A 24,218-nucleotide genomic window follows, 5' to 3' on the forward strand; every position below is an offset into this window, starting at 1 on the left:
CAGTGATTAACATAATAGTTGCAAGTATTTGGCATTTTAGACTCATATTTCGTGCTATAATAACTACGTTGTAAACATAATGCTCAAAATTGATTCATGAAAAAGTTGATATCAAGGCAATATCAAGCAAGCAGTAATGGAAAAAAGTGTAATTCCATTAACTGAATATTGTTTTCAGACACTAGGCCCTATAACATTTTATTTTTAGGCCTACCTTTCCGTAAACCACGAGAACAATGTATGTGAAAAAAACAACACATATAAGTGAGGCGCCGAGTATATAGTATTTGTAAAGTAAAGAAAAGCTCGGTCTCTAAAGTCTGGAGGTCCGGAGTCCGTGAGCGCTGACAGTCTAGTGGGGTTCCGCCGCAGGTGCTCGCATGCATTGGTCGTATCCCCGAAACCTTTACAAAAACAAAAAATCTGGTGGCATTTCACCTAAATCCCACACCCAAGGCCAAACTGTCCCTTCAAATCACGTGCACGGAGCTAAATAAATACGATTGCCGTGTGCTTGCGCACTTCCGACTACAAAGGAATCGAATCTTAATTCAATTTATCATGACTATGACTATAGTGATTCAAAATTCGCGCCAAATTATTATCTGCGACGACAGGTCATGAGGTCACGAAAACCCCGGCACGTGTGACGTAAAGCGGGTCTTTGCCGCCATCTTTGATTGTGGAGCCGAAATCGTCGGTGGAAGGGGAGAAAATCTTCACAATTTACGCTGAAATAAAACAAAATAGATATGTCAAACGATGGTTTAGGGAAAATAAAACAAAAGCGTAAAAATGTACCATCAAAGCCCTACACAAGAGGCAAGGTAATTCAAATGATGGCCCAAAATAATCCAGGGTCTTGTCTGAAGTCTGCATGTGCTGTTGAAAAATGCACTGTTTAATGCACGTGTTCCTATGAACATGGCACGTACTTTCTTCAACTGATGTTCGGTGTGAAGCCCTACCAAAATTAGCTGTTCATATCACGACATTGTCGCTAGTTATTGCGAGATTTCTTTTTGTTAGGAGGGGCGGCTAAAATTTAAAATCCCTGATTGGAAATGACACAGTTTGATCACACTCTGCCATTTCCATTGGCATTGTCGACTGTCGTGATTGTCATTGTGCATGTTTGTTGTGAGTGGCGCTTCTTTAGACTCGTCAAACGATTGCAGTGAACTTTTTTTGGCCGTGAACGGGGATTGTAAACTCGTTCTGCAGGGGCTAATAGTCTCATTGACTGATGCCCAATATTGGAAGAAAAAGACCGTCATTGTCTTCGTGCTCAACAGAGTCTAGAGAAGCTAGTTTAGTGAGCTACCGGTTCTACATTCATTTTGTGTTATTTTAGCATTTCCTCTTCATTTCAGTCGTTCTTTGGGAAAGTAAAAGATACCGTGAAGGAGATTCTCCAGCCGTCATGGCTTGGTTCTATCGTGTCGAGCTTGACGCCTGCCAGGTTGTCCGAGAGTGCCCCAAGCACTCCAATGCCACCCCAGGTAATTGACCTGACCTTTGAGGGTTTAATCTTAAATGACCAGGTCAATGCAATTGCTCTTGGGTAAAATATGATTGGTAAACCACAACTGAAGTGGTTTTGTGTTGACAAATGACAGTTATCCTCTTTATGAATGTCCTTCAAGGAATTCCTTTGGAGGACAGAAGGACATTTTAAGGAATTGTATTAGTTCTACTCCTGGAGAAAATTGATGCCCAAGCTAGGCCTAGGATTCATGAGCTGAAAGGCCTACACTAGTAAAAAGGATGATTGTGCTGGTCGTCTACACCTCCTGGGTGCTTCTCTTACGCAGTTGGTATCACTCAGTAATGCTGACATCTTGTCTGATTATTTGAGCTGTAAAATCATGCTGCTAAAATGAACTTTGTATTTCTTTGTTTAAGGTGAAGCCAGATAGCCAGTTTTCCAGCAGTACTCCCAGGAGAAACGCTTACCCACTAAACTCACTGCATCGACCAAGCCGAGGACTACCACCTCCAAACATGTACTCAGCAGTTGATGGCAATATGCCATTTGTGTCTTATGTTCCGAACAACAGCCAGCCAAGTACTTCAACTCAAGGTTGGTATGACTTTCTTGCTCTGTGTGGAGAACCTTTAAATAATGTAGTTGAGAGAGTGGGATTGGGAAGTTGGCAAGGATTTCTGCGCTTATGGTTTCAAAATTTGAATTGCTGTGTGCCTTCGCTTCTGTAATTGTACTACTAACTTAAAATTTGTCAATATTGGTGGATATTGTTGTAAAAAATTGCATGTTGTATTGAGTCGGGCGCATTTATATAATACAGTGTTTGGTCTTGTGGCCTAAAACTTGCGAAGGCTGAAAATAGTTCTTGCTCTCCTATTGATATGAATAGGAAATGTTGATGCAGCTTGTGTTTATTTTTGAAGTAATGCATTATTTGCCTTGATTGTGCAACAAGTTTCTCCAATTGTATCGTCAACTTATGATATTTCCAGGTCCTAGATATGATGATCAAATCAATATAAGCAACTATTCATTCTCTGGTGGTCTGACGTCAGCAGTGCCAGCGCCAGCGGAGCGGCAAGATGAAAGCGTCTCTCTTGATGACAGCAGATTACGTGACCAGCCACAGCCAAGAGAGACGCCAAGAGAACATGAGGAGGAATCTCGAGGTTAGTCATGTCATCCTCAAGAACTTGGCTTCAGGTGTCGGGAAAACATGGTGTCCTATCTGTATCCTCAATGATGTCATTAGTCGCCAACCTATACATGGTTTGCGCTGAACGTATTTTTACAGTAAGAAAACAAGAAGTCTAGTTCGATATTGTAGCCAAATTTGTTTTCAAACACTAAAGATGTTTTATATCTTTGACTATCTTTTACAGTACGATCAACACCAGAGCTAGACACATCAGTTCTTTCTCAAAGGAACGAGTCTTCATCTTTTTTTGGCAAACCGAGTAAACGCTGCCGGACAACTGGCCCTCAGTTCAACATAAGTCTGTTCACAACACCTAGACCGGTATGTATGTCTAAGTCTGTTCACATCACCTAGACCTGTATGTATGTCTAAGTCTGTTCACAACACCTAGACCGGTATGTATTTCTAAGTCTGTTCACATCACCTAGACCAGTATGTATGTCTAAGTCTGTTCACAACACCTAGACCTGTATGTATGTCTAAGTCTGTTCACAACACCTAGACCGGTATGTATGTCTAAGTCTGTTCACAACACCTAGACCGGTATGTATTTCTAAGTCTGTTCACAACACTTAGACCGGTATGTATGTCTAAGACTGTTCACAACACCTAGACCGGTATGTATTTCTAAGTCTGTTCACAACACCTAGACTGGTATGTATGTCTAAGTCTGTTCACAACACCTAGATCGGTATGTATTTTTAAGTCTGTTCACAACACCTAGACCGGTATGTATGTCTAAGTCTGTTCACAACACCTAGACCGGTATGTATTTCTAACTTAGTGACTGTTCTATTTGATTTGATGTTAATATCAAGAAGTGGTTGTGATACAGATGATGTCAAACTTTGCCCTGAGATTTTCATCATTGAAGATTATTTCACCAGCTAGTGTATCGCTCGAGTTTTACGACCTCTCCCTTACTCCCCCTGACAGTTGGACAACTTTCCCTGGCTTTGCCTAGAATACACGGTTACCTGCATACAGTCTTGGGTTGGTATCTAGCCTAGCCCTTGCTCATACAAATGGGTTGCTTAGTTAGACCTATCTGCTACTTTTAAAAGCCAGGACTTTGCCCTTGTTACAATGTTCATACATTGTTTTTTCAGTTGTCAGACCGCAGTATGATGCCCGGGAGCAGCTTCCAACAGTCACCCTATTATCCTGGGAAGACAACGTATGGTGGCGCTGCGTCACATCGCAAGTCGAGACTCAAAGCAACTGCACCATATCAGGTCAGTAAAAAACTAGTTGAGAAAATTCTCTTTGCCTTGTTAAGAGTAGAATTCAGTTTGCAATTGTGAGAACTGTCAGTTGCAGTTTCTGATAATGATTTCGCTGCTTGTTTGCATAGAGAGTTCAACAGAAGGAAAAGGAACTGATGTGATAAAAAGAATATAGAAAAACATAGCGTTGAAACTGTGAATGGAAATCCAGGTGACTGCAGACCCAGTCTGTCCTGGCCTGTACAACTTACTGAGGATGCTGAAATTGCTAAGGTGGCATTTGGGGCTTCCAAGAGGGTCCCCCACTCTTGACCAGAGAAGAAATATAGCGATTTAAAAAGTGATACAGATGATGTCAACTTTGCCCTTAGATTCCTCGAATCTTTGATGACTTCTATTACTATCACCAGCTGATGTATCACATGCTCCTGAAATCATTTGTTTAAAAATTATCTTAATCATTGCTTTCTTAATTGACTTAAATTTTTGTGTTTGCAGTCCAATCTCTCAGTGAATAAAGTTACTCCCAGACCTCTGAATAAATCGTTAGGTGGTACCGTCACAAGTTCTACCGCTCGAAAGATCCTGGATGCCTTAGAGAGCATGCCTTCTGTACTCCATGTAAGTTCCTTCAAGGTGTTAGACATGTGATGTAAACATCGTTAGTCTTTATTTCCTGTTGAGGGTATATTCAAGTGATACAGATGATGTCAACTTTGCCCTTAGATTTCTCAAATCTTTGATGACTTCTATTACTATCACCAGCTGATGTATCACTTAGACCATAGTTTCATAAAAGGTTACCTGATTGCAAGCAGGGCAAGTTTTCAAACGTCTTGTGTCCATGGGGCAACAAGTTAGGAGATGTAACTTGTCCTCTGGAAGTCAAGCTGTCCAGGGCAACGGGAGGACCCTAAAAATCTACTTGTGTCAAGTGATTCAGATTCAGTGCTTTTGATTATAGAGGACAGTCTTTTGTTCTTGCTCTTAAAAAAATGCCTAAGATTCCTTGCATCTTATTTTGCCGTTCCATCTGAATGATTTGTGTATGTTTTTCAGGATGCGAAGAGAATCCCAGTCAACAACTCTAGTCTTTATGATTCACCGTTGTCGTTCACTGTAAGTAAATGACCAATGTACTGATGAGATGATGAGTTGACATACTGAGAAGAATAAATAACCTTCTGGCTTCAAGACCTTGCTATGATCCATGAAAAAAGAAGGTTCTGCCTTGATACATGTCTGACTTGATGAATTGAACTGTCAAATAAGTCAAATTTTCAACAGATTTATTGATGACCTACATGTATGTTTTGAATTTTCTCCTGACTAGTGCGTATCTGACGAGATATGATCTATTATCCACGTCCGATATGAAGTTCCAGTTTAATAATTGGCATATATTTTTCAGCCAAGTAGTTATCCGAGGAGACGGTCACTGCAGCCGAATACCTCCAGGCTTGGGGTAAGTTTAGCTGCTAATATACTTCCAGTGTTTCAGTTGAATTGTTCTCCTTCCTGCTGAATCAAGTGATACAGATGATGTCAACTTTGCCCTTAGATTCATTGAGTCTTTGATGACTTCTATTACTATCACCAGCTGATGTATCACTGATCTATCAGGCACCCAGCAGAAGCAGGTAAAAACTAGTGCAGTACGTAGCCTCATTCTTTACCCTGGTAGCTGGTGTGATTATGTGGAGCTTCAAACATTTCATGTGTAAACATTGGAACCTTTAGAACAGCAAAAAATCTAAACTGATGCAACTCCTCTCTTCGATCTTATCTCATAAAATGAAGTACCTGATTGTTTTCTTTCTTGTCTTATCAGACGCCTGCTGGTGCACCTCCCACCAGCCGAGTGAATGCTGTGGGTAGGGCATCCATCGCCCAGAACAGACAGTACCTCTTGCCCATGAGGGAGCAGCCTTCTCCTGGAACAAGTCAGCCAGATGATGGAAGGATTTCTTCCAGTAAATCTAAAGTGTGGCAGCTTCCGATGGTGGACCTGCACCCTCCAGGAAGAAGTCAAACAGAAGAGGTAAGGCCATAGTCATCAGGGAAAACTGATATCTCTTGAGTAGGCAAATTGAAGCCAGTTAAGCTCAAACTCTTTGAACAAGATCATCATCATTGAGTAACCTTGTCTGAAAAGCCAACTATTATTGCTGTCCAAATAATCAAGCTGTGATACACTCTTCTTCTCTTGGGACCCTTCGTGCCCTAGGTGGCACATGGGGCATTCCCCAGGGTCCTCCACTCAAGTCTGTTGGCTGCTCGCTGTCTGGCTGCCTCCCACGTTAGGCCCTTCTCTTGAAGTTCCTTTGCCATGGAACGCCGCCAGGTCTCTCTTGGTCTGCCTCTATTCCGTCTCCCCTGTGGTGTCCATGTGAGTGCTCTCCTTGGCAATGCGTTTGCAGGCATTCGGAGCACATGGCCCAACCATTGCCATCTTCGTTCCTTCACCAAGCTGTGATACAGATGATGTTAAACTTTGCCCTGAGATCTCCGCGATCTTTGAAGACCACTTTTCTACTATCACCAGCTGATGTATCACAATGATTTAACAAAAATTGAAAAGGAAATCTATGTCATGATAATGTGGCTAAACATTATATTTGAATTCTAGGTTGTTGCTACGAGTTTGCCGCCAGTCACCCATGTGGAAACGCCGCAGCATGGTTCAGGGAAGATGAAGAGAGACAAGAGTCATCATTATCAGGCACGCAAAGATGAGGATGATGAAGTAAGTCCATCCTTTTATCTCGATGATGACCTGTTTCTTATTAGGAGAGAAAACTACTTAAATTATTATTAAAGTCAGTAAATTTGCATTGTTATAATGGGATTCAGCGGTGTAACTTTATTGTGGCAGATTCCTTTTCAATCACTTGCTATGAGCGCCATTTCTAACTCGATGAATATGTATTGCCTTTAGGATGTTGAAGTACCCAACTTGCCCACAAAGTTTGTCCTCCCATCCGATGGTTTCAAGCTTGATATTGCTGTCAAGGCACCACAACCGAAATCATCCGGACCAGTTCCAGAGTTCACATTTTCCAGTCCGATTCAAAAGATAAGCACTCCGATTACGGCATCGCCAGGAGCAGCAACTGTAAGTTCTATGACTGCTCACTCACGATGTTTAGAAGTCTGTATGAAATGTTTTTAGAAAATGTCTCCGGTCCATATATCCTGAGTGATTTCGTTAAACTCTTTAACATAAGATACAATATTCAACTTTGTAAGGGATGAAATTGCAGTAGCGATACAGATGATGTCAACTTTGCTCTTAGATTCCTCGAATCTTTGATGACTATTTAACTATCACCATGATCTGATGTGTCGCCTGCAGTTAAGGGAATATGAACATGAGTGCAGTAAACAGTGAACACTGCCTTTAGAAATGCTAACCAAGTTCTCTTGTTAATATTCTTTAAGGGATTCCAGTTTAGTTCTCCGATCAGTATTGATGAGCAAGGAAAGGATGAGAAGCATGTGATGAATAAGAATCTAATGCCCGGGATATCATTTGGTAGTTCCTCTGGTCTGAAACTGAAAACCAAACCACCTAAAGAAGGTATGTGGCTGGAAGGTGAATAGTTGCCTGATTTTGGTCAACGATGGTAGAGGTGGTAGAATGAGGTTGTTTGAGCCTCTTCTGCTCTTCATCTGACGACCCTCCTAGTCAAGTGATACAGATGATGTCTACTTTGCCCTTAGATTCCTCGAATCTTTGATGACTTCTATTACTATCACCAGCTGATGTATCAACAAGATGTTACTCTGTCAGATGAATTTCTGAAATCATGTACCTAATGACATGATACTTCTGTTCGTTTCAGTTGCTCCTGTCAGTTCCTTTGCACCAGCATCGGAGTTGAAGCAAGGGAGTGTCCTCGATATTTTAGGGAAAGGTAAGCCAAAATGATGTTAAGGTTACATCTCTCTGCAGACCCCTCCCTTCTCACAAGAGACTAGATTTGAGCATCATTGGCTTCATATTGCTATGTGCACCCAAGATCTTGAACATGGATGGATGCTGTGAGGGCTTGGAGAAAGCTTCCGTTCAGTGTGACGGGGGACTCTCACCTGCAAGAAATGAGCCCCTGACGATATTTCCACTGAGGGGAACATGATACCTTTTATTCCTTCTCTAACCTAAAACTGTCGTATTCCAGGTTCAGTCTTCTCATCGGCGAATAAGTCATCTGCTGCAAATGATACCAAAACGCCGAGTTCCGTTACAAATGTCAACTCGTTTCTGGACAAATTGAAGCCTGCCGCTGGAAGTTGGGAGTGTCCTATCTGTATGATAAGCAACAAACCTGACGTTAGTAAATGTGTCGCTTGCATGGCAAACAAGCCCTCCGACCGGAAGGAATCGTTCAAGAGTCTGTTGGATGAAGACATTATGGCAAAATTAAAGCCACCAGAAGGTTCTTGGAGTTGTCCTACGTGTATGGTCTCAAATAAATCTGATGCGGATAGTTGTGTTTGTTGTAGCACAGCTAAGCCGAAACTGAAACATTCAGGATCTAGTGGTTCTTCAGTGGCGATCAAAACAGACCAAACTTTGTATGAGAATTTAAAGAGACCAGCTGGGAACTGGGAGTGTCCTGTGTGTATGATATCTAACAAAGCAGATGCCTCGTCTTGTCTTGCATGCTCCTCCCCTAATCCGACTAAGTCCAATCATGCCCCTACCAAGGAGAGTCAAAACGCATTAGCGAAATTAAAAAGACCTGAAGATGCCTGGACTTGTGACACGTGTTTGGTGTCAAATGGACCAACTGCGTTAAAGTGTATGGCGTGTGAAACACCAAAACCTGGTGCAACGAAACCATCCGGTTTTGCCCAACCTGGTGGTTTTCAATTTGGTGGTAACTCTGGTTCAGGTTTTGTCATAGGTAATAAAACGTCTTCTTCCGCGCTGTTTGCCTTCGGCGGCTCCAGTAAAAATGACGCTGATTCAACACCTAAAACATCCGATTCAGCTGGAGGTGGATTCAAATTCGGGGCAGTGGATTCTTCCAGCACAGCAGGGTTCAAAATCTCATCATCAGTGTCAGGTTCCAGTGGGGCATTCAAGTTCGGTGGTGAAAATAGTGAGAAAAAGAACTCTACGCCGAGTGCAGGTTTCACTTTTGGCGCAAAAACATCTGGAGCTAAAAGTGACTCTAAACCTGACTTTGTTACTGGTGGTTTCAAATTCGGTGCAGACAGTAACAAGGACAGTGGTATCAAAATCGGACAGCAAGCTTCAGATTCCAAAGACACATTAAAGCCTGTCGGTGGTTTTGCATTTAATGCTGGTAACTCGGACTCTAGTAAGACATCAGCTCTTGGTGGTGTGCTTTCAAATTCCAATAAATCGGACCCAGCATCTTTAGGTGGTGGTAGTAAAACAACTAATACCTCTAGTGCGGCCGGTGGATTCTCGTTCGGAGGAAGTACGAAGCGTAAGGCAGACGACGATGACAATAGTGAAGTGAAGAAGGTGCCCGAGTTCCAGTTCGGAGCACCAGTGACTGCTGTGCCTAGTCTAAGTCAGCACAAGCAAGACACAGGTATGGAATTTCACTACTTCAATACTTTCTAGTTTGAGTTCTCTTAAAACAGTATCATAGTTCCTCATGTCTTAGTAGCTGGACACTGTCATGAATGGACACCAAATTTGTTGCCAAACATTTCACTAGACCTACATGTATTCATATTCATATGCTTTGTTCATACCCATTTAACCTCCGACTCTGTTGTAGTAACCAGTTAGTGCATAACAAACAAAAACATCAATTGTTAGATTTTAAGGCTTGGAGATTTTTGATCCTTCTGAAAGTGGTATGATTATGAGAGACCTTTTGATGAAGAAAGTTTGCTTGATTCTAATCTAAGTCTGGGATATTTTGTTGTTCTGACTAATCACAATAATTCATCATAAAACTTGTAATTAAATTCCTTTTTCAGCTGAACCAAAGAAGGAAAACGGTTCGATAGGAGGCTTTGCCTTCCAACCGATAGCTACAGCAACCTCCAAGCCCAGTACTGCAGGTTTTGGAGTTGGTGGATTGGATTCGAAGGCGTTCGCACTTGAAGCGAGTCAGGCCAGTGTTGGCAAACCGGTCCAATCCTTATTTAGAAGTAGTGAGAATGAGCCGGCGGTGAAGAGGAAACCAGCTGACGGTAAGGGTCTCATTGTGGTTTGTCATCGGGGCCCCGTTGTTCAAAATAACTTTAGTCACTTATGCTGGCATTAGGTCGAAGGTCTCAAAGAGATAATGCTATGTTAAGTCTAGACCAATGTTGGGGACAAAATATGTTTTGACCAACCAGGCCCAGTTGTGTAGAGGTGAGGACAACATGTCCAAAGCAACTACTGTCTTTGTATTTCTGTCGTATATTTACCGAGTGACTGTGGTGGCGAGGTGTAACCAAGGTTGATTCATTCTGTCAGCAAAAGATCTGTTTTTGGTGTCATACATCCTACAGCACTGTGCATTGTCTTAAGTTAGAATTTATAAATGCTAAGTGGAGATACCAGCTTATAGAAGTAGTTCCACATTTTAGGAGTCATAAAATGATATGTGGCTTCAAACCTTCATGTTATGACCGTTTCTTCCCTGCAATAGGATTGGATGTCTCGACCAGTCTGACAGGAGCACCATTCCTGTTCGGGCTTCATACCACTAGCATCACCAGCAAACTCGTCTCTCCAGCCTCGGACGTCCCAATGAGTCCAGCTGATATTGGACATCCATATGGTACTAAAAGGTTTCACTCCTTTGCTAATTATGGCCTCTGGTGCTTAGTGACTTTCGTTAGAGTAGCACGACCTAACTGTGCCGACTAACATTTATTCCTGGCTAATTATCCATGCCTAAGATGCAGGTGTGTCATATCAGGTTTAACAATACATTGTAGTACATAGATCCAATCATGGTTGGCTGGCAGTTTCCCCATCTTAATCATCATAAACCTTCATCTAACTTGTCTAACTTGTAACTGAGTATCTGGTGCCTCCTGCAGTCGCTGTTTTTGAAAATTGCATGAATGGTCGAGGACAAATATAGTCACATGGACAAGTGCTGCTGGTGCTCTATAATGTTTGACGGTACTACTTCTTCCTATTCATGGTTAACACTCTTTGACATGCAAAAGACTTGTGGTGTGTCTTTGTGGCCGGGGGTAGTTTGTGGTGGTGGTTGAACCTCCAGCATGGCCAGATAACAAGGAGTCATATGGTGCATGTTTTGGAATGGCTTTGACATTACATTTATCCATCTCATTTCAAAATGTCCAGTGTTACTCGTTTGCATGTATCATGAAGCCCATATCATTATCTTCCAATGTTCCAATACCCCCCAGGAGTTTCCCATAAGAAGCTGATGCCTGCCTTGATCTCAGTATTAAGCCAGAGAGCGCTTTCAGTTCACCAACGTTCTTGAGCAAGGGCAAGAGCTGTTAAGCTAACCTGATAACAGGATGCTAGAGAAGCTATTTAGTATCTTTTAACTTCGTAACTCGGTGAAATGTTTACAGATTTATCATCTCATTGACAATTTTCATTTCAAATCCATTCTGTTTGTGGATTTGGTTGACAAAAATGGGCGCATCATCAGTCGAAAGCCGTGAAGTGACTCGGACTGTTTTAAATTTGTATTCAGTGTCGACAGGCAGTTAACTACATGTATGTTAGCTACTAACAGGTTAATGTTTTTATAACTAATTCTGTTTTGTCCTATTGTACAATTCAGGTTTGACGGGGGGCAGTGCCACGTCTGGTTTTAACTTTGGTTCACAAGGCTCCACCCCAACCTTCGGCCAGAGTAACAGCTCATCCAGCACGCCAACATTCGGACAGAGTGCCACCAACCCAACGACAAGTGCAGCATTCAACTTAGGAGGATCTGCCAATCCATTGCCTGTCGCCTCTAGTACTGCAACATTCAATTTTGGTGCGCCAGTCTCCACATCTGCAACTCCTGGGTTTGGATTTGGTCAGTCGGCCAGTTCAGCAAATCCTACTGCCACACCGGCATTAACTGGTGGATTCAACTTCAGCCAAAGCACTACAAAGCCATCTACAACTGCTTCGTTTAGTTTTGGGCAGACGGCAACAACACAGGCCACTACCAGTGCTGCGCCGGGAGGATTTGCTTTTGGTCAGAGTACCAGTGGTGCTGCCCAGTCGGCCAGCACAACGTCCACGTTCACTTTTGGAGCGACTGCTACAACTAAAGGTAAGTCTGTCATCAGACTCAATAAAAAGTTGGATTTGTTTATCCTTATGAATAGTTGCAATCATATTTGCTGAAAGTGCTGGCTTTTTTTGGTTATCAAGAGCCCAAGAGAAATATTGTTACCCTGGACATGCTGGAGGTCCTATCTTTGGTTCAGAGGAAGCTACTGAATCACTAGAATCTCTATTTAAACAGTTTGTTACTACTATCACCAGCATTTGATGTTCACACCGATCGCCTCTTTCAGCCCCATCATTTGGTGGTTTTAATGCAGCGCCGGCCCAGCAAGCTGCTGCCCCGGCCTTTGGAGCTGCCACAGCACCATCCTTCGGTCAACAACAATCCTCAGCACCAATGCCTTTCGGGACTCCGAATACCGCAGTAACTTTCGGGGGACAAAGTACTGGCACTTCCTTTAGTCAGGCCACCCCAGCTTTTGGTGCGACCGCCCCAGGTCCAACGCCAGCGTTTGGTTCTGCTGCTACTGCCTTGCCAACATTCGGTGCCACTGCTACTAAAACTCTGACAGCAGCTCCAGCCTTTGGTGCAGGATCTACAGGTTTCGGTGTCCAGGCAACTCCAGCCCCTGCATTTGGTGCACCGGCTACTACAGCCAACTCTTGTAAGTACGATTCCCCAGAGAGTAGAGACAGACTGATGCCGACTCACTGCCGTACGGCAGTCTTGGTGGTCACTCATAAAATGCATAAAACCAAACCTTGCCAAAACAATAGCAGTAACATCTTAATAGAAGCACGGTTGAAAAAGCTATTGGAACTGTGACCAAATCAGAAGTATTGCTGGGCCCCACTTTCATCTCACGCATCATCTTCTTTCAGCTGGTTTCAACTTCAGCCAATCAGCCCAAACAGGAGCATTCAACTTTGCAGCCCAACAGCAGCAGGCCACGTCTGCCCCCTTCCAGTTTGGCGCCAACAAACCAACACAACCCACCCCAGTGGCTAGCCAGCCGACAGCAACTTCAGGATTCAACTTTACTCCCAACATGAGCTTCGGGGGACCTGCTGCACCTGCTACGCCACAACCTTTCCAGTTTGGGTAAGTTGGCAAACCTCTAGTGATTCTGCTATCTGCTCATATAAAGCTCACTTTATCCTTTCGGATTGCTTCCCATTTATATTCTTTCTTTGAAGAGCATCTGAAGCGTAAAGTGTCTTGCTCAAGGACACTAAATCATATGATGGTTGTACCTGAAATTGGACCAATGAAGTATTGAAATACTTTTGAAATGAATTCAGAAGTTTGTGTCAATTGCTGAATAGCGGCTTTCTGTGTTTCAGTGCTGCTCCTGCACCCAGTACGGATGGCAACCCGTTCAGTGTCAGCGTGACTCCCAACATTGCTGGTAGAAAAATCAAGAGGGCTACACGGAAGTTGAAAGGACGGTAGGATTGACTGTCAGCAACAGCTAACCTGTGATGAATAGAGAGCATATCTAGGAGGATCAATGGACAAGTGTCGCCTCGGGAGATGGATTACGCAGTAAGTTAAGGGAAAAATTGAATGCTGTAAGTCAACAAATGTTTGTCTACTGTGAAGTAAAAGGGTTGTGGCTGATGTGTTTGTCTGACTTGATTAAAGTATAATGGGATTGTGTAACCAGCTAGGAATAAAAGGTTGCTCAACAATGGTATGACGTCACACCTAGGTAAGGACATATTATCTAGACAATTGGTCAGATTAAGTTATAAGGAGAGATTCAGTTGGAAGAGTATAGCTAACTGTTGTAGAAGATTGAAGAAAAATATGACCATGACTGCCAAAACAGGCTGTAATGTTTGCAATACGGCCATTGTGAGTGAGTGGGGGTTAAAATGGCTTTAATTACAAATACCAAGAGAAAAGAACCAAGACAAATCTTGTTTGTTAAAAGAGAATGGACGTTTTGAATCGGGTCAAGTTGTGAGAAACGTTGCCAGCAGGATGTCCTGGGCGTGGGGTGTAAATAGGTCACTTGGGCTTGAATTCTTACAGGTTTAATGCCAAGTTGAACAAACCATTGTTACTTGTTACGCCACAGTTGTTGATATATTCTCGTGTGGCTGACAACTCTCCTTTGAAATCTCATGAACGAGAAAGAGTGCTCCGTACAGGGCTCCTCTACCCCTTGAAAACAATATCAAGACCATTGACTGGCATTGTAGAAATGGGTAGGAACCCTGTATTTAAGTACTCTCATCGCTAATTCTTTGTATTCTGGACGACCCGGACCAGTTATAATTCCTGAATTCAAACCCAACAACAAACTGCGGTCAACAAAGCTGACTATGTCCAATGGCTGAATCCGCTGAACTTTCTAATGCGCATTTGGACAAAAGGTGCTAAAGCCATATAATGTAAATTGTTATTAATGTTTCATACATTCCGCTAGCTTTACGAGTCTTAATCGGTTTGTTCTTCCATCGACATACGAGGCCGTTGGCTGCAGACGTCACATGTTGTGGCTGTAAATAGATGTATGCTGTTTTAACTTAATATCAGTACGAGGCTGATGTCAGTGTCTTGGCTTCATTAGTTTTCTTAATGAAGTAATGGTTTCCGTGACTGTTGAAATGAATCGTTGGAACTCTGTCAAGCATTACCAAGGCATGTATTACTCCATTGTTGAGGGCTTTTATAAGACACTGATATTATCCTCATCAGGGACGCTTGGTATACCGCTCGATCATATGGACAGACATTTTCAGACCAGATTCAATATTTGAAGCAATGGTGGTTGTAAGTGTCTTTCCTCTCCATGTGATAGTGCTGTGTGTTCTTGTGCAAGTTGAGTAGTCAAGGCTATCCTTCTTGCCGTAATATTTAACACAATCATTGTGCTACTCACAAACTGAATGAGACGGAAGAAAACTGTTGATTTTTCACAACGAACAATGCTCAATTCCTGTTGTTATGTATCATAACTGTTAAAATCTAAAATTAGTCATTTTTTGCGATAACTTCAAAAAGATGCGATAGCCCTGAATGCAATAATTTATCTATGTGTTATTGGAAACAAACATTTGGTTATTTCATCCTTCTGGTACAATCGGAGCTCTCTTGATTCTAGCCATCAGATTACATATTTCCAAACCAAGTCTTGTGTACATTCATTCATTCTGTGTAAAGGACTTCGATATTTAAATGATATTTTTTTTAATCTGATGGCCTGGCCTGGGTGGATCTTTTGTATTTGGATTTGAACATTCATTAGATGGTTGTTTCCTCAGAACAAAGTTTTAAATTGGCGTGCTGCATTTGTATAGGAGTGTATAAAAATATTGTCAGATGTCTAAGTTTTCAGGTTGTAATGTAGCCACTGCAGTTGCCATTTAGGCGTGTGTTTGTAAATAAATTGTGATATGCGATTGTGGAAGAGGAAAAATATCAAATCCAGGATAAAATTATGCAAGTTATCAAAGACCTGAAAGATTAGACTGTGATGTTGGGGACTTTTCCTGTAGAGTTTGGCATCAAAACTATATCTTGGCATTCTTAATGTCTCTGTTAACTTTATAGAGACACTTGTAAGGTTTCTCGAAAGGAAATTTTGAAATTTGCTATTGCTTTTGCTTGGTGGTAAATATGAAGCCAGGGACGACAAAATAATAATGATACCTCAGTTGAGCACCTCGACACTCCTGTGTACTAACATAGCACCGTTGTTTACTGTCCATGGTCGCCCGTTTGCCATCGATGAACACTTCATCTCTTGAGATCATATTGGGGCGCTAAAATTATGAACCCTCAGGTTTGATTGATTTATATGTCAACTTATTCCTCTGCTTTGATGAAGAGCCTCTTCCCATTACCAGTAGATTTAAACAATGATCATGCCATGTGAATACATGATTTGGAGGTCTGCAAAAATAATGATTATCTAAACTGTGATCTGATAATGTTGAGGGAATTTTTGCCCGACGATGGAAAAGTCCTCACAAAATAATGATGTTTATGTAGTGATTGTCTTTTATATCTAGAAAGTTACGATGCTTTCATAAAGATTATGGGATGGCTGGTTTGCCGGAGGAGAACACGATTCAATTTTACCTCTCAATAAATACGATGACGTAATGTAGAATAACAAGTGAAGAAAATTTATGCCGGTCTCAATTTTCCTTCGAATTGCATCATGCCATCCCATATCTTACTTGGACGTCTTTGTGTAAAATACCATAAGTTTTGCATAAATATGATCCAAGTGAAGCTATTTATTTTGTATGTATCTGAATCTTGCACTGAAAATGTCCAGGATAAACCACATGCTGCTGTAAATAGACTTTGATTTAAAGAATGAATGTTTGTCTGTTTGTATGAGTGTGCTAAAATCCTGTAAACTTCAAATTTCAGGTGTGAGTGAATTGTAAAATGTACATATTATTTCCTGTGTCGATACCTTCAGTTTTACTTTAGTTAAAGTACTAAGTGAATATGTTATGTAAGTTTACCGAGTTGGCCTTACAAAAGCTGATGCCTTGGTAGATTTCAAGTGGTTGTAATATGGTTTTAGTCCTTGTCACCTCTGCCGTTGCATTCTTTCCGTTTTAACATCTCAGAAAAAAAGAGAAAAATGTTAGCCTGAAGCCTTTATCAAAACTAAAGGGAAAACTTGTTTCCATTTCTTTATTCTTAAAAGTATCTTAGTGCCTGGCTGTTTTTCTCATCTTAAAAAGCAAGAATTTCTGTCCTCGTGGACTTCTCCTTTTTCTTGTTGCACAAAAGGAGGTAAATTTCGATGTTTATGTTGGGGCCGTTCGGGTGTGTGCACTGTTCCTCTGATTAAATGTTCCTTATCCAGCCTTGCAAATACTTCACAAGAAGACATTGTTACAAAAGGCCTGAATATGGCCACTGGGCATATCTTGGGAAGACAAAAGTCACTTTACACATGGAACATAGATCTTGTCAACTAGGTCTCAGGGTCTGCTTTATATTTGCCAGTCATTTCTGATTTGATTAGAGATTGTGTACTGCTTCAGAGCTGCTGTTGTTTGTTTCCTTATAGCTGGTAATTGACCAATCTTTCACATCTTCCCAGGATGTGCTCCTATGACAGGGCTTGAGATGATCACTATGGGATGTTTGCATATGCACCGAATGGCTCCTTTTCCTCTGTATGCGTGACTGTTGTTAAATACTAAAGCATGTGGTTTGATTCTGGTCACCAGCACATTCTCTTCCAGGAGGGAAGGGGTATTAATACATTTTTCTCATTTGATGGAAGACAATGTGCAAATGTAAATGGATCATATAAATAAAAGGTTGTAATGAAATACATGCTTGTTTTGTTTTCATGTTTTTGTCATCACTTGATGTTTCTTGTCTCGGATCTACAAGACACCAACCAGTACAGGCGCGAGAGACAGCTGCCAAACTTGGACAAGTCAAGAATGACTATATATTAAATGTGTGTCTTGTATCAACCAGTCTGTCGATATTGGTGATTGTAGAAAGCTGAATTGGTACTCCGATGGCAACCATCTGTCTGCCTTGTTTTTGTTGATTTCCACGCCATGGTGAACTATCAGCACCACCCCTCCTGGAGGATACGGTTTCAGAGTCCAAATCGGTTGTGAGGACAACTTTCTCTGGTCTCTACCATAGTGTCTATTCGTATTCAAATCTTTCATGATCAAAACACACGGCATGATCCTGTCGCTGGAGTATCCTTTAATAATGTAGCAACAATCACAACCTCGCACCACAGACATAGTAGGTCACAACCACATGCCCAGGTGGAAGACGGCACAAAGAAGTCCAAACTGTACCATCCCAAATACATAACGGGCAAGTCCTTTGTCAAAACCTATTCACAATTCCAGATACATGTAGTTGTGATGCTCATGTATGAAATTGGTGTGATTCAATCCAAATTCTGTCTACATCTATAAATGACACTAAGTGCAAAACTAAATGCATCAACTTTTATTCATAACTTAAATTTGACAGTTTCGTCCATTTTCAACATCAAGTTGAAAATGTCCTCCATATCACTGTTGTGACCGTCTCTAAGCAGCACATACATATTCAGTCATTTTCACATTGAGATACCACGAAAGAATGAATGTTTTGGTGAACATCAAGGTTCCCCAATCAATGGATCTTTGTATCAAACTCTCTTGTCCTGAGCCTCCACTCGTGTGGCAAGGTCCTTATCTTTTCTTCTTTCCTTTTGGAGCCTTTTCTAATCCTTGTAAGTATTTCTTATTCAGTTGATATTTGTCTGAAAAAAATTACAATTTAATCAAGGTTTACTAGAGACAAATCTCAGATCAGGGGCCCAGTCTTTGTACAACATTGTTATTCTAGTTAACAACTTTTACTTTTTGACTATGGATCGAAACTATCAGCAGCAGACTAAAGTGTGAGGATTGTCCAAAGAGAGAAAGATATCTTCAATCCACGTCTTTGACAAAACCCAATGTGAGGTGTTAACACAACTCATCCACGTCATCACAAAGAATAGCGCCTCCTATAAACAACATACATTTGTAAAGATACTAACAAGCAAAAGGTTACACCGTCCGCCAAATTCATGGAACTTCAATGAAACCTACCTGCTAATAATTCTGCTACAAAGTTGATTTGATTTCCCTGGACGAGAACCTGCATGCCTTGTGCCTTCCCCGGCAGTGAACTGACTGATGTGCTACACGCTACTCCAATCTGAACCTCGTGTGCAAACTGCTTCGGACTGATACCAAACTGTTCAAGATTCTCGATCAAGGTCACCTGAAGTAAAACGAGTGAAATATATAAACACATGAGAGTAAATGAGATATATACTGTACTGAGATATAATGCAAACGGTAGAAGACAACCTGTCACACCCACACCATCATTTTCAAGAATCTTGTCAAAGAGGACACCTCTCGATACATGTAGAAGTCACCTAACAAAGTCTGTTTTGTCCTTTGTAAACTCAACGACGTCCACCAAAACTGGTCAACTTGAATCCTTCATACGTACAGCATATGTTGCCAGATTTCGAAGGTTGCTTGTATTGCTTTGGCTCCAGTAAACCGATCAGCGGAAGAAAAGACATAGAAAAGGTATGTGAATTACAAGTCCATCAACAACCACCCAACAGAACTGTACCTTTTTATTTCCACCCCTCTGTGCTATCATGAAAGTGACAGGTTCCACCTTGCCCTTCTTGACGACTGGTTTCTCCCCTGGGTACGTCATCTGATGCATTGGGGACATCTTCTCAAGACACCTGCAATCAAGAGTGAATTACAATAACGACTCCGCCATTCCCAGCTAAACGAAGGTAGGTAGTTCTCTAATTCATAGAGCCTAACTAGTACACCATTCTGAACCAATAACTATCAGAGCACAACACGAGTTACTGTATAAACAAGACGACAAGTAGATATTTACCTCTTGATTAACTCGTCATATCGCACACTTGTAGCTCCTTCACTTCTAAACAACACATCTGTGAGAACAGGATCCAAAATCACTTTTCTGAAAAAAGATGAAAACAACAACTAAGCATCAGTGAGGACTGAAGGAGAACACCAAGTCAGGTTAACACCGGCGAAGTGGGGGAAATTTAGTTTAGAACAACCAGTCCCAGGTGTCGGTGCTCTTGCATTTTCAAAGCACTAAACTCCAACGTGACAGGGTCAATTTACAAAATGAACAAGAGAACGTACCCTTTATTTTCCTGATCCTTCAGCTCCTCGTCCTTCACGTAACCTGTTATAGCCTTCCTCACATCTGACAGCATCAACGCTGAACCCTTCTTGTAACCAACCAATGAGAACAAGGGTAACACAGCTGCTGATACACCAAACATGTCGACAATCTCTGGCGGTACGTAAGGTTTTTCATCATCTGGTTCGTCATCTTCTTCTTCTTCAGGAAGATCTGGGACGGTGAATGACCTCAGGCTGAGAACATAATAATATGGTTAGCTCCTCTCTCTCTCTTCATGCTCTGCCTGTATTCTGGAAGCACTGTCGAACAGCGAATAGGGGGTTTGACCGATAATCTAAGATCATGGCTAGGCCAATGCAACTCTGTATAATCTCAACTGGCTTGAAATGTCTACTCCTTGGTCTCTATAGAAAGGTTTTTGGATGAGACTCTGGCGATTGTAAAGCGCTTTGAGAATACCATACAAAGCACAAAAGCATAAGATCATGGCCTGGCCAACTCTGTATTGTCTCAACAAGCTTGAAATGGCCAAGCGTATCACAACATGTGCACTCCTTGGTTTCTACTGCTATTAAGGAATGCATCAAAGACAGTAAACTTACTCAGGGTGAGCTCTATTGACGGCAGTGACACTTTCAACACCTTTAGAAAGTTCCTTTACCCCTAAGAGATTTCTCTTCTCCATTTCTTGAAGAAACTTTGACAACTGAAAAACAAAGGCAGTCATTGGTGATCATGATGAGAACCTTTTACGGCAGAAACTTTGGCCACAACAAAAACGTGCTGAAGTATAAGAAGTTGAACTGACCTTTTTATAACTAGACTTTTTCAGATCTAAGTCTTTACCACGACTGAAATGAAATGAAAAGCAGCGAATTAGAATATTTCTTCCTGTTTAACATGAGAAGGTTCCTTGAACACCTTCCAGGCATTTATCTAAGTATACTCCTATCGTGATTATCATTTTGAACAAACCTGTACCGACAGCAACGAGGACTTTGTGGAATATTATATGATGAAGACTCGAACCAAAGATGTTCTAAAGAGATAGGTCAATAGTCTAGGTATCCAACTGAAACCGCTTTACTCAATCTTGTCCTTGAAAGAGAGAAATAGGGAACATAAAAGCTATGCTTACCAACAAGGTACCATATGTAATCGAAATAATTTACTGGTAAGAATTGGATAATCGGTTTTCTTTATGGTAGCTTTCAGAGAGTGTAAAAGCGAGTCATATAGCAGCTTGTCCATTTGTTCTGAAAGGTAAACGAAAACTAGCATCAAGTATTAGCATCAATGGGTTGCTTCAATGAGGCTGTCATATTCTGTGTTTGCCCCTAGGTGGTCAAGCCTATCACTGCCGTTCCTAATAGGCCCAGTGCCTCAACTCTAGCTTACGTGCCAGTCAAGTTGGGTGCTAATCAGGTTCATTTGCCTAGGGAAGCCCGTCTCCAGCCAGGGAGAGGAGTGCATTGAAAGCTACTGTCCTATTGAGGCCCTGACATTCTCCAGCCAGGGAGAGGAGTGCATTGAAAGCTACTGTCCTATTGAGGCCCTGACATGGGCACTAGTTAAATGGCATCTTGGTTAGCCGTTAGCCCTCCGTGGAACAAGTGTTAACTCACCTGTTTCAGATAATGGTTCCTCCACATAGGCAGCCTCAGCCTCTCCCTGAATATCACTCATATCTTCAGCAGCACCGTTACCACAAGCACCACCAGCACCAGCACCAGCACACATAGCACCACTTTCCAATGAAATGATATCATCGTCTGGAGTCTCGGACACATTATTTTCTAAAGATAAAGTGCTCAAGTGTCTCGTCGTTTCTTCAATCACAGAATCTACAGCAGATGCTCCTGGTAATGCTACGTCTGCTTCTTCTACTTTTATGTCTGCTCCACCTCCATTCAATGTCGTTCCTGATGACTCAGCATCTTCTTTTAGCCCAGATTCCAAACCACCATCTGTTACATTCTCATCAACCTGTATTGCCCCACCCAATTCTGGTGGATTGCTCTTGTCTCCATGGGCCCTAAACAAATCAACAGGAGTCTTATAGTAAAATCTTCTTAACCAATTTTGACTCGTGTCAGTCTCTGAAAGAGCTCATAGAATGTAATGTAATGTTTATATTTATATAGCGCTAATCAGTAAAGACTGCTCAAGCGCTTACCCTGGTCTCCACAGAAATCAATCAGGGGTTTCACGGAGCAACCAGAAGGTGCTCACTTGAGCTCGACCAGTAGGGGAACTAAGCAGTGACTGGGCCGGGAGTCAAACCCACGACCTCCTGATCATGAGGCCGACTCTCTTCCACTGCGCTACCGCCTCAAGTTAGTACCAACAAGCAAGGCTTTAAAAGTGGTTCACCTTTCCTTGGTGTTTCAGGATGTTGATGGCTACCATACTCAAGATAGGATTACAGTCGTACATGGAGACCGTTGTCAAACAACTTTAAGTGCAGAGTAAAACTAAAATTTAAACTAAACGTATGTGTTTATGTTCTTCATCTCAACCTACCATAACTGGTCCTTGTAAACATGGTAGAGCATGACTCCCTTTCCTCTCATGGCGCTAAGGTACATATCACTGCCCGACATCGCTGTCTTACCAATGGCAATAGGTGCCCTGGAAAATGGAATATTCAAAAGTGAAAAATAACATCACAAATCAAGTTAGTCATTTAGCCAGAATTCTGGGCTGGATGCGATGAAAGACTGTAAAGAAAGGCCTATTGTTCCATCATGACAGCTGCCTTTGCATTTTCCTCTGCATTTCATTACTATCACTACCTGATTCAGATGCCAGAAGACACCCAGAATTTCCAAAAATTCTATACTTGTTAGGACACTTACTTATTAGGTAGAAGATTCACTGAAGCAGGAGTTCCTTTATCCAAATGTTTGAAGGTCTCTGGAGTGACTGGACCCTTCACTATGACACCAGGAAGCATCAGATCTGAAACACACATGCATACTCGGGTAAGCCAACATTTTCAGTATGAATTATGTGTACATGTATGTTCACCCTTTGGTTTCTACTGAAAGGTTTTTGAATTTGGGAACAAATGTAAAGCGCTTAAGAAAGTGCAGTCATACAGTGTAGAGCCGGTAATAAGAACTTAAGCATGTATCATTAAGCAACTAAGAGTAGCATCCCCCCCGGAAAGGATGCTGGTCCAATGTAGATCACCTCAATGGTGATAGGTGAGGTAAAAAGTATTTACCTGCTCCTTTTTGCAGACGCTGGATGACAGGCGCCCACGTTGTAAACACTGGCAAAAGATCTGGGAATTTCCACAACGTGTACACTGAAAAGAAGACAACCGTCATCATCATCATATCTTGACCACTTTATCTCACCTCAAGATAATGAAGGAAATAATACTTCTAAAGTTGGAAGCAAGTACTAATCATTTCAATTCCACTTCTTTAGTTCTAATTGCATGTGTAATCTGCTATTTCATTAACTCATGCCCACCTGTAGGATAAACCACTCGGTCCACCTCAAAGAAGATGGGATTCTTCTTCAAAACATAAACCATGACATTATCTTCAGAGTGTGTGAAAATCTTCATCACCGACATCTCCTCTTTGTTGGGCACAAGATCACGAAGCTCATCTTCGGTCAAATCCACAAACTGACTCTTGATTTCTGCTCGGAGTTTTTTCCTGAAAGGAAAGTTTATGGTTAGGTAACAGTTCCGCTCGTGTAATCTTCAAGTCACCCATCATCATCAGTCATATCGCCAGGCTGCTCGTGACTTCATGTTGCCCTGTTGTTACACCACGACATTTCTGTACGTGGAGAGGTGGTTTTGCCTGAAACTTTAGCCTATCATCATGAGATGATGATAATGGAAGGCACGAGTCAAGATAAGATGTGCTGAGATTTGGACAACAGACGGACAACTTTGAGCTGGGTCTGTTCAGGGCCTTTCTAGGGCTGCACATCTATTTTGTGGCAACTGGCTTGAGATTTGTGAGAGATCCTGAGATTGAAATGTGAGATTGTGACTGTGACTGAGTTGATCTCCACTCCAGTCCATCATATCATCACATATGATGCATGCATATTCTTTCTACCCAAATAAATTCACCTGTCAGAACTTCTGATTGCTGATTGGGACTTGACTCTAAATGGCTTATGAAACATTCTTGCGAGTCACACTGTAAAAATCCTGACCAGACCAAGGAATATTACAGAAATTTACAAAAACAGCTAGCTGCACAAAACCAAAAACAGCTGGTACAGAACTTTCTCAGGGTCAATTTTGGGTCAAGGTCAATCTCCCGGGCGCCGGGTCAAATGTCCAATTTACATGCACCCGCTGAAATTGTGCCACAGTTTGATCCATTCTCCAAGCGTCGTCAACGGAGATCACTCGACCTACATCA

At 41.8% G+C, this 24,218-nt stretch overlaps 2 protein-coding genes across 3 annotated transcripts; one reads left to right on the forward strand and one right to left on the reverse strand.

Moving 5' to 3' along the window:
* Positions 1 to 680: 680 nt before the first annotated feature.
* Positions 681 to 16,612, forward strand: LOC135487044 (nuclear pore complex protein Nup153-like). 2 transcript variants are annotated; one of them, XM_064770352.1, is made up of 21 exons: positions 681 to 827; positions 1,374 to 1,502; positions 1,906 to 2,083; positions 2,482 to 2,658; positions 2,872 to 3,008; positions 3,797 to 3,922; positions 4,412 to 4,534; positions 4,973 to 5,032; positions 5,325 to 5,378; positions 5,745 to 5,954; positions 6,543 to 6,659; positions 6,852 to 7,028; positions 7,355 to 7,493; positions 7,759 to 7,830; positions 8,095 to 9,483; positions 9,881 to 10,096; positions 10,543 to 10,674; positions 11,668 to 12,153; positions 12,401 to 12,775; positions 12,993 to 13,212; positions 13,455 to 16,612. In XM_064770352.1, exons 1-21 carry the CDS (start codon positions 753 to 755, stop codon positions 13,561 to 13,563), a joined length of 4,701 nt encoding a protein of 1,566 aa, XP_064626422.1. In that variant the 5' UTR covers positions 681 to 752; the 3' UTR covers positions 13,564 to 16,612. The 2 variants fall into 2 exon arrangements, with proteins under 2 accessions (XP_064626422.1, XP_064626423.1); XM_064770353.1 differs by lacking the exon at positions 10,543 to 10,674.
* A 1,470-nt stretch (positions 16,613 to 18,082) lies between these two features.
* Positions 18,083 to 24,076, reverse strand: LOC135486352 (eukaryotic translation initiation factor 2D-like). Its single transcript, XM_064769075.1, has 14 exons — positions 23,921 to 24,076; positions 23,302 to 23,492; positions 23,048 to 23,131; positions 22,677 to 22,779; positions 22,342 to 22,449; positions 21,444 to 21,853; positions 20,957 to 21,074; positions 20,627 to 20,669; positions 20,421 to 20,524; positions 19,815 to 20,051; positions 19,537 to 19,623; positions 19,252 to 19,372; positions 18,711 to 18,885; positions 18,083 to 18,376 (listed from the first exon to the last, which is right to left on the reverse strand). Exons 1-14 carry the CDS (start codon positions 23,974 to 23,976, stop codon positions 18,306 to 18,308), a joined length of 1,908 nt encoding a protein of 635 aa, XP_064625145.1. The 5' UTR covers positions 23,977 to 24,076; the 3' UTR covers positions 18,083 to 18,305.
* Between the last annotated feature and the right edge of the window lie 142 nt (positions 24,077 to 24,218).

This window comes from Lineus longissimus, chromosome 4, assembly GCF_910592395.1.
Source record: "Lineus longissimus chromosome 4, tnLinLong1.2, whole genome shotgun sequence".
In the NCBI taxonomy this organism is placed as follows: domain Eukaryota; kingdom Metazoa; phylum Nemertea; class Pilidiophora; order Heteronemertea; family Lineidae; genus Lineus; species Lineus longissimus.

What these genes read in the sequence shown, in the direction of transcription:
- LOC135487044 (XM_064770352.1), top strand. Translation starts at nt 753, where the DNA reads ATGTCAAACGATGGTTTAGGGAAAATAAAACAAAAGCGTAAAAATGTA. An exon ending in AAGCAACTGCACCATATCAG is followed by an intron (nt 3,923 to 4,411) that starts GTCAGTAAAAAA and finishes TTGTGTTTGCAG; the next exon opens with TCCAATCTCTCAGTGAATAA. An exon ending in AACCAAACCACCTAAAGAAG is followed by an intron (nt 7,494 to 7,758) that starts GTATGTGGCTGG and finishes TGTTCGTTTCAG; the next exon opens with TTGCTCCTGTCAGTTCCTTT.
- LOC135486352 (XM_064769075.1), bottom strand. Translation starts at nt 23,976, where the DNA reads ATGTTTCATAAGCCATTTAGAGTCAAGTCCCAATCAGCAATCAGAAGT. An exon ending in GCAATCAGAAGTTCTGACAG is followed by an intron (nt 23,493 to 23,920) that starts GTGAATTTATTT and finishes CTTTCCTTTCAG; the next exon opens with GAAAAAACTCCGAGCAGAAA. An exon ending in TATGACGAGTTAATCAAGAG is followed by an intron (nt 19,373 to 19,536) that starts GTAAATATCTAC and finishes TCTTGATTGCAG; the next exon opens with GTGTCTTGAGAAGATGTCCC.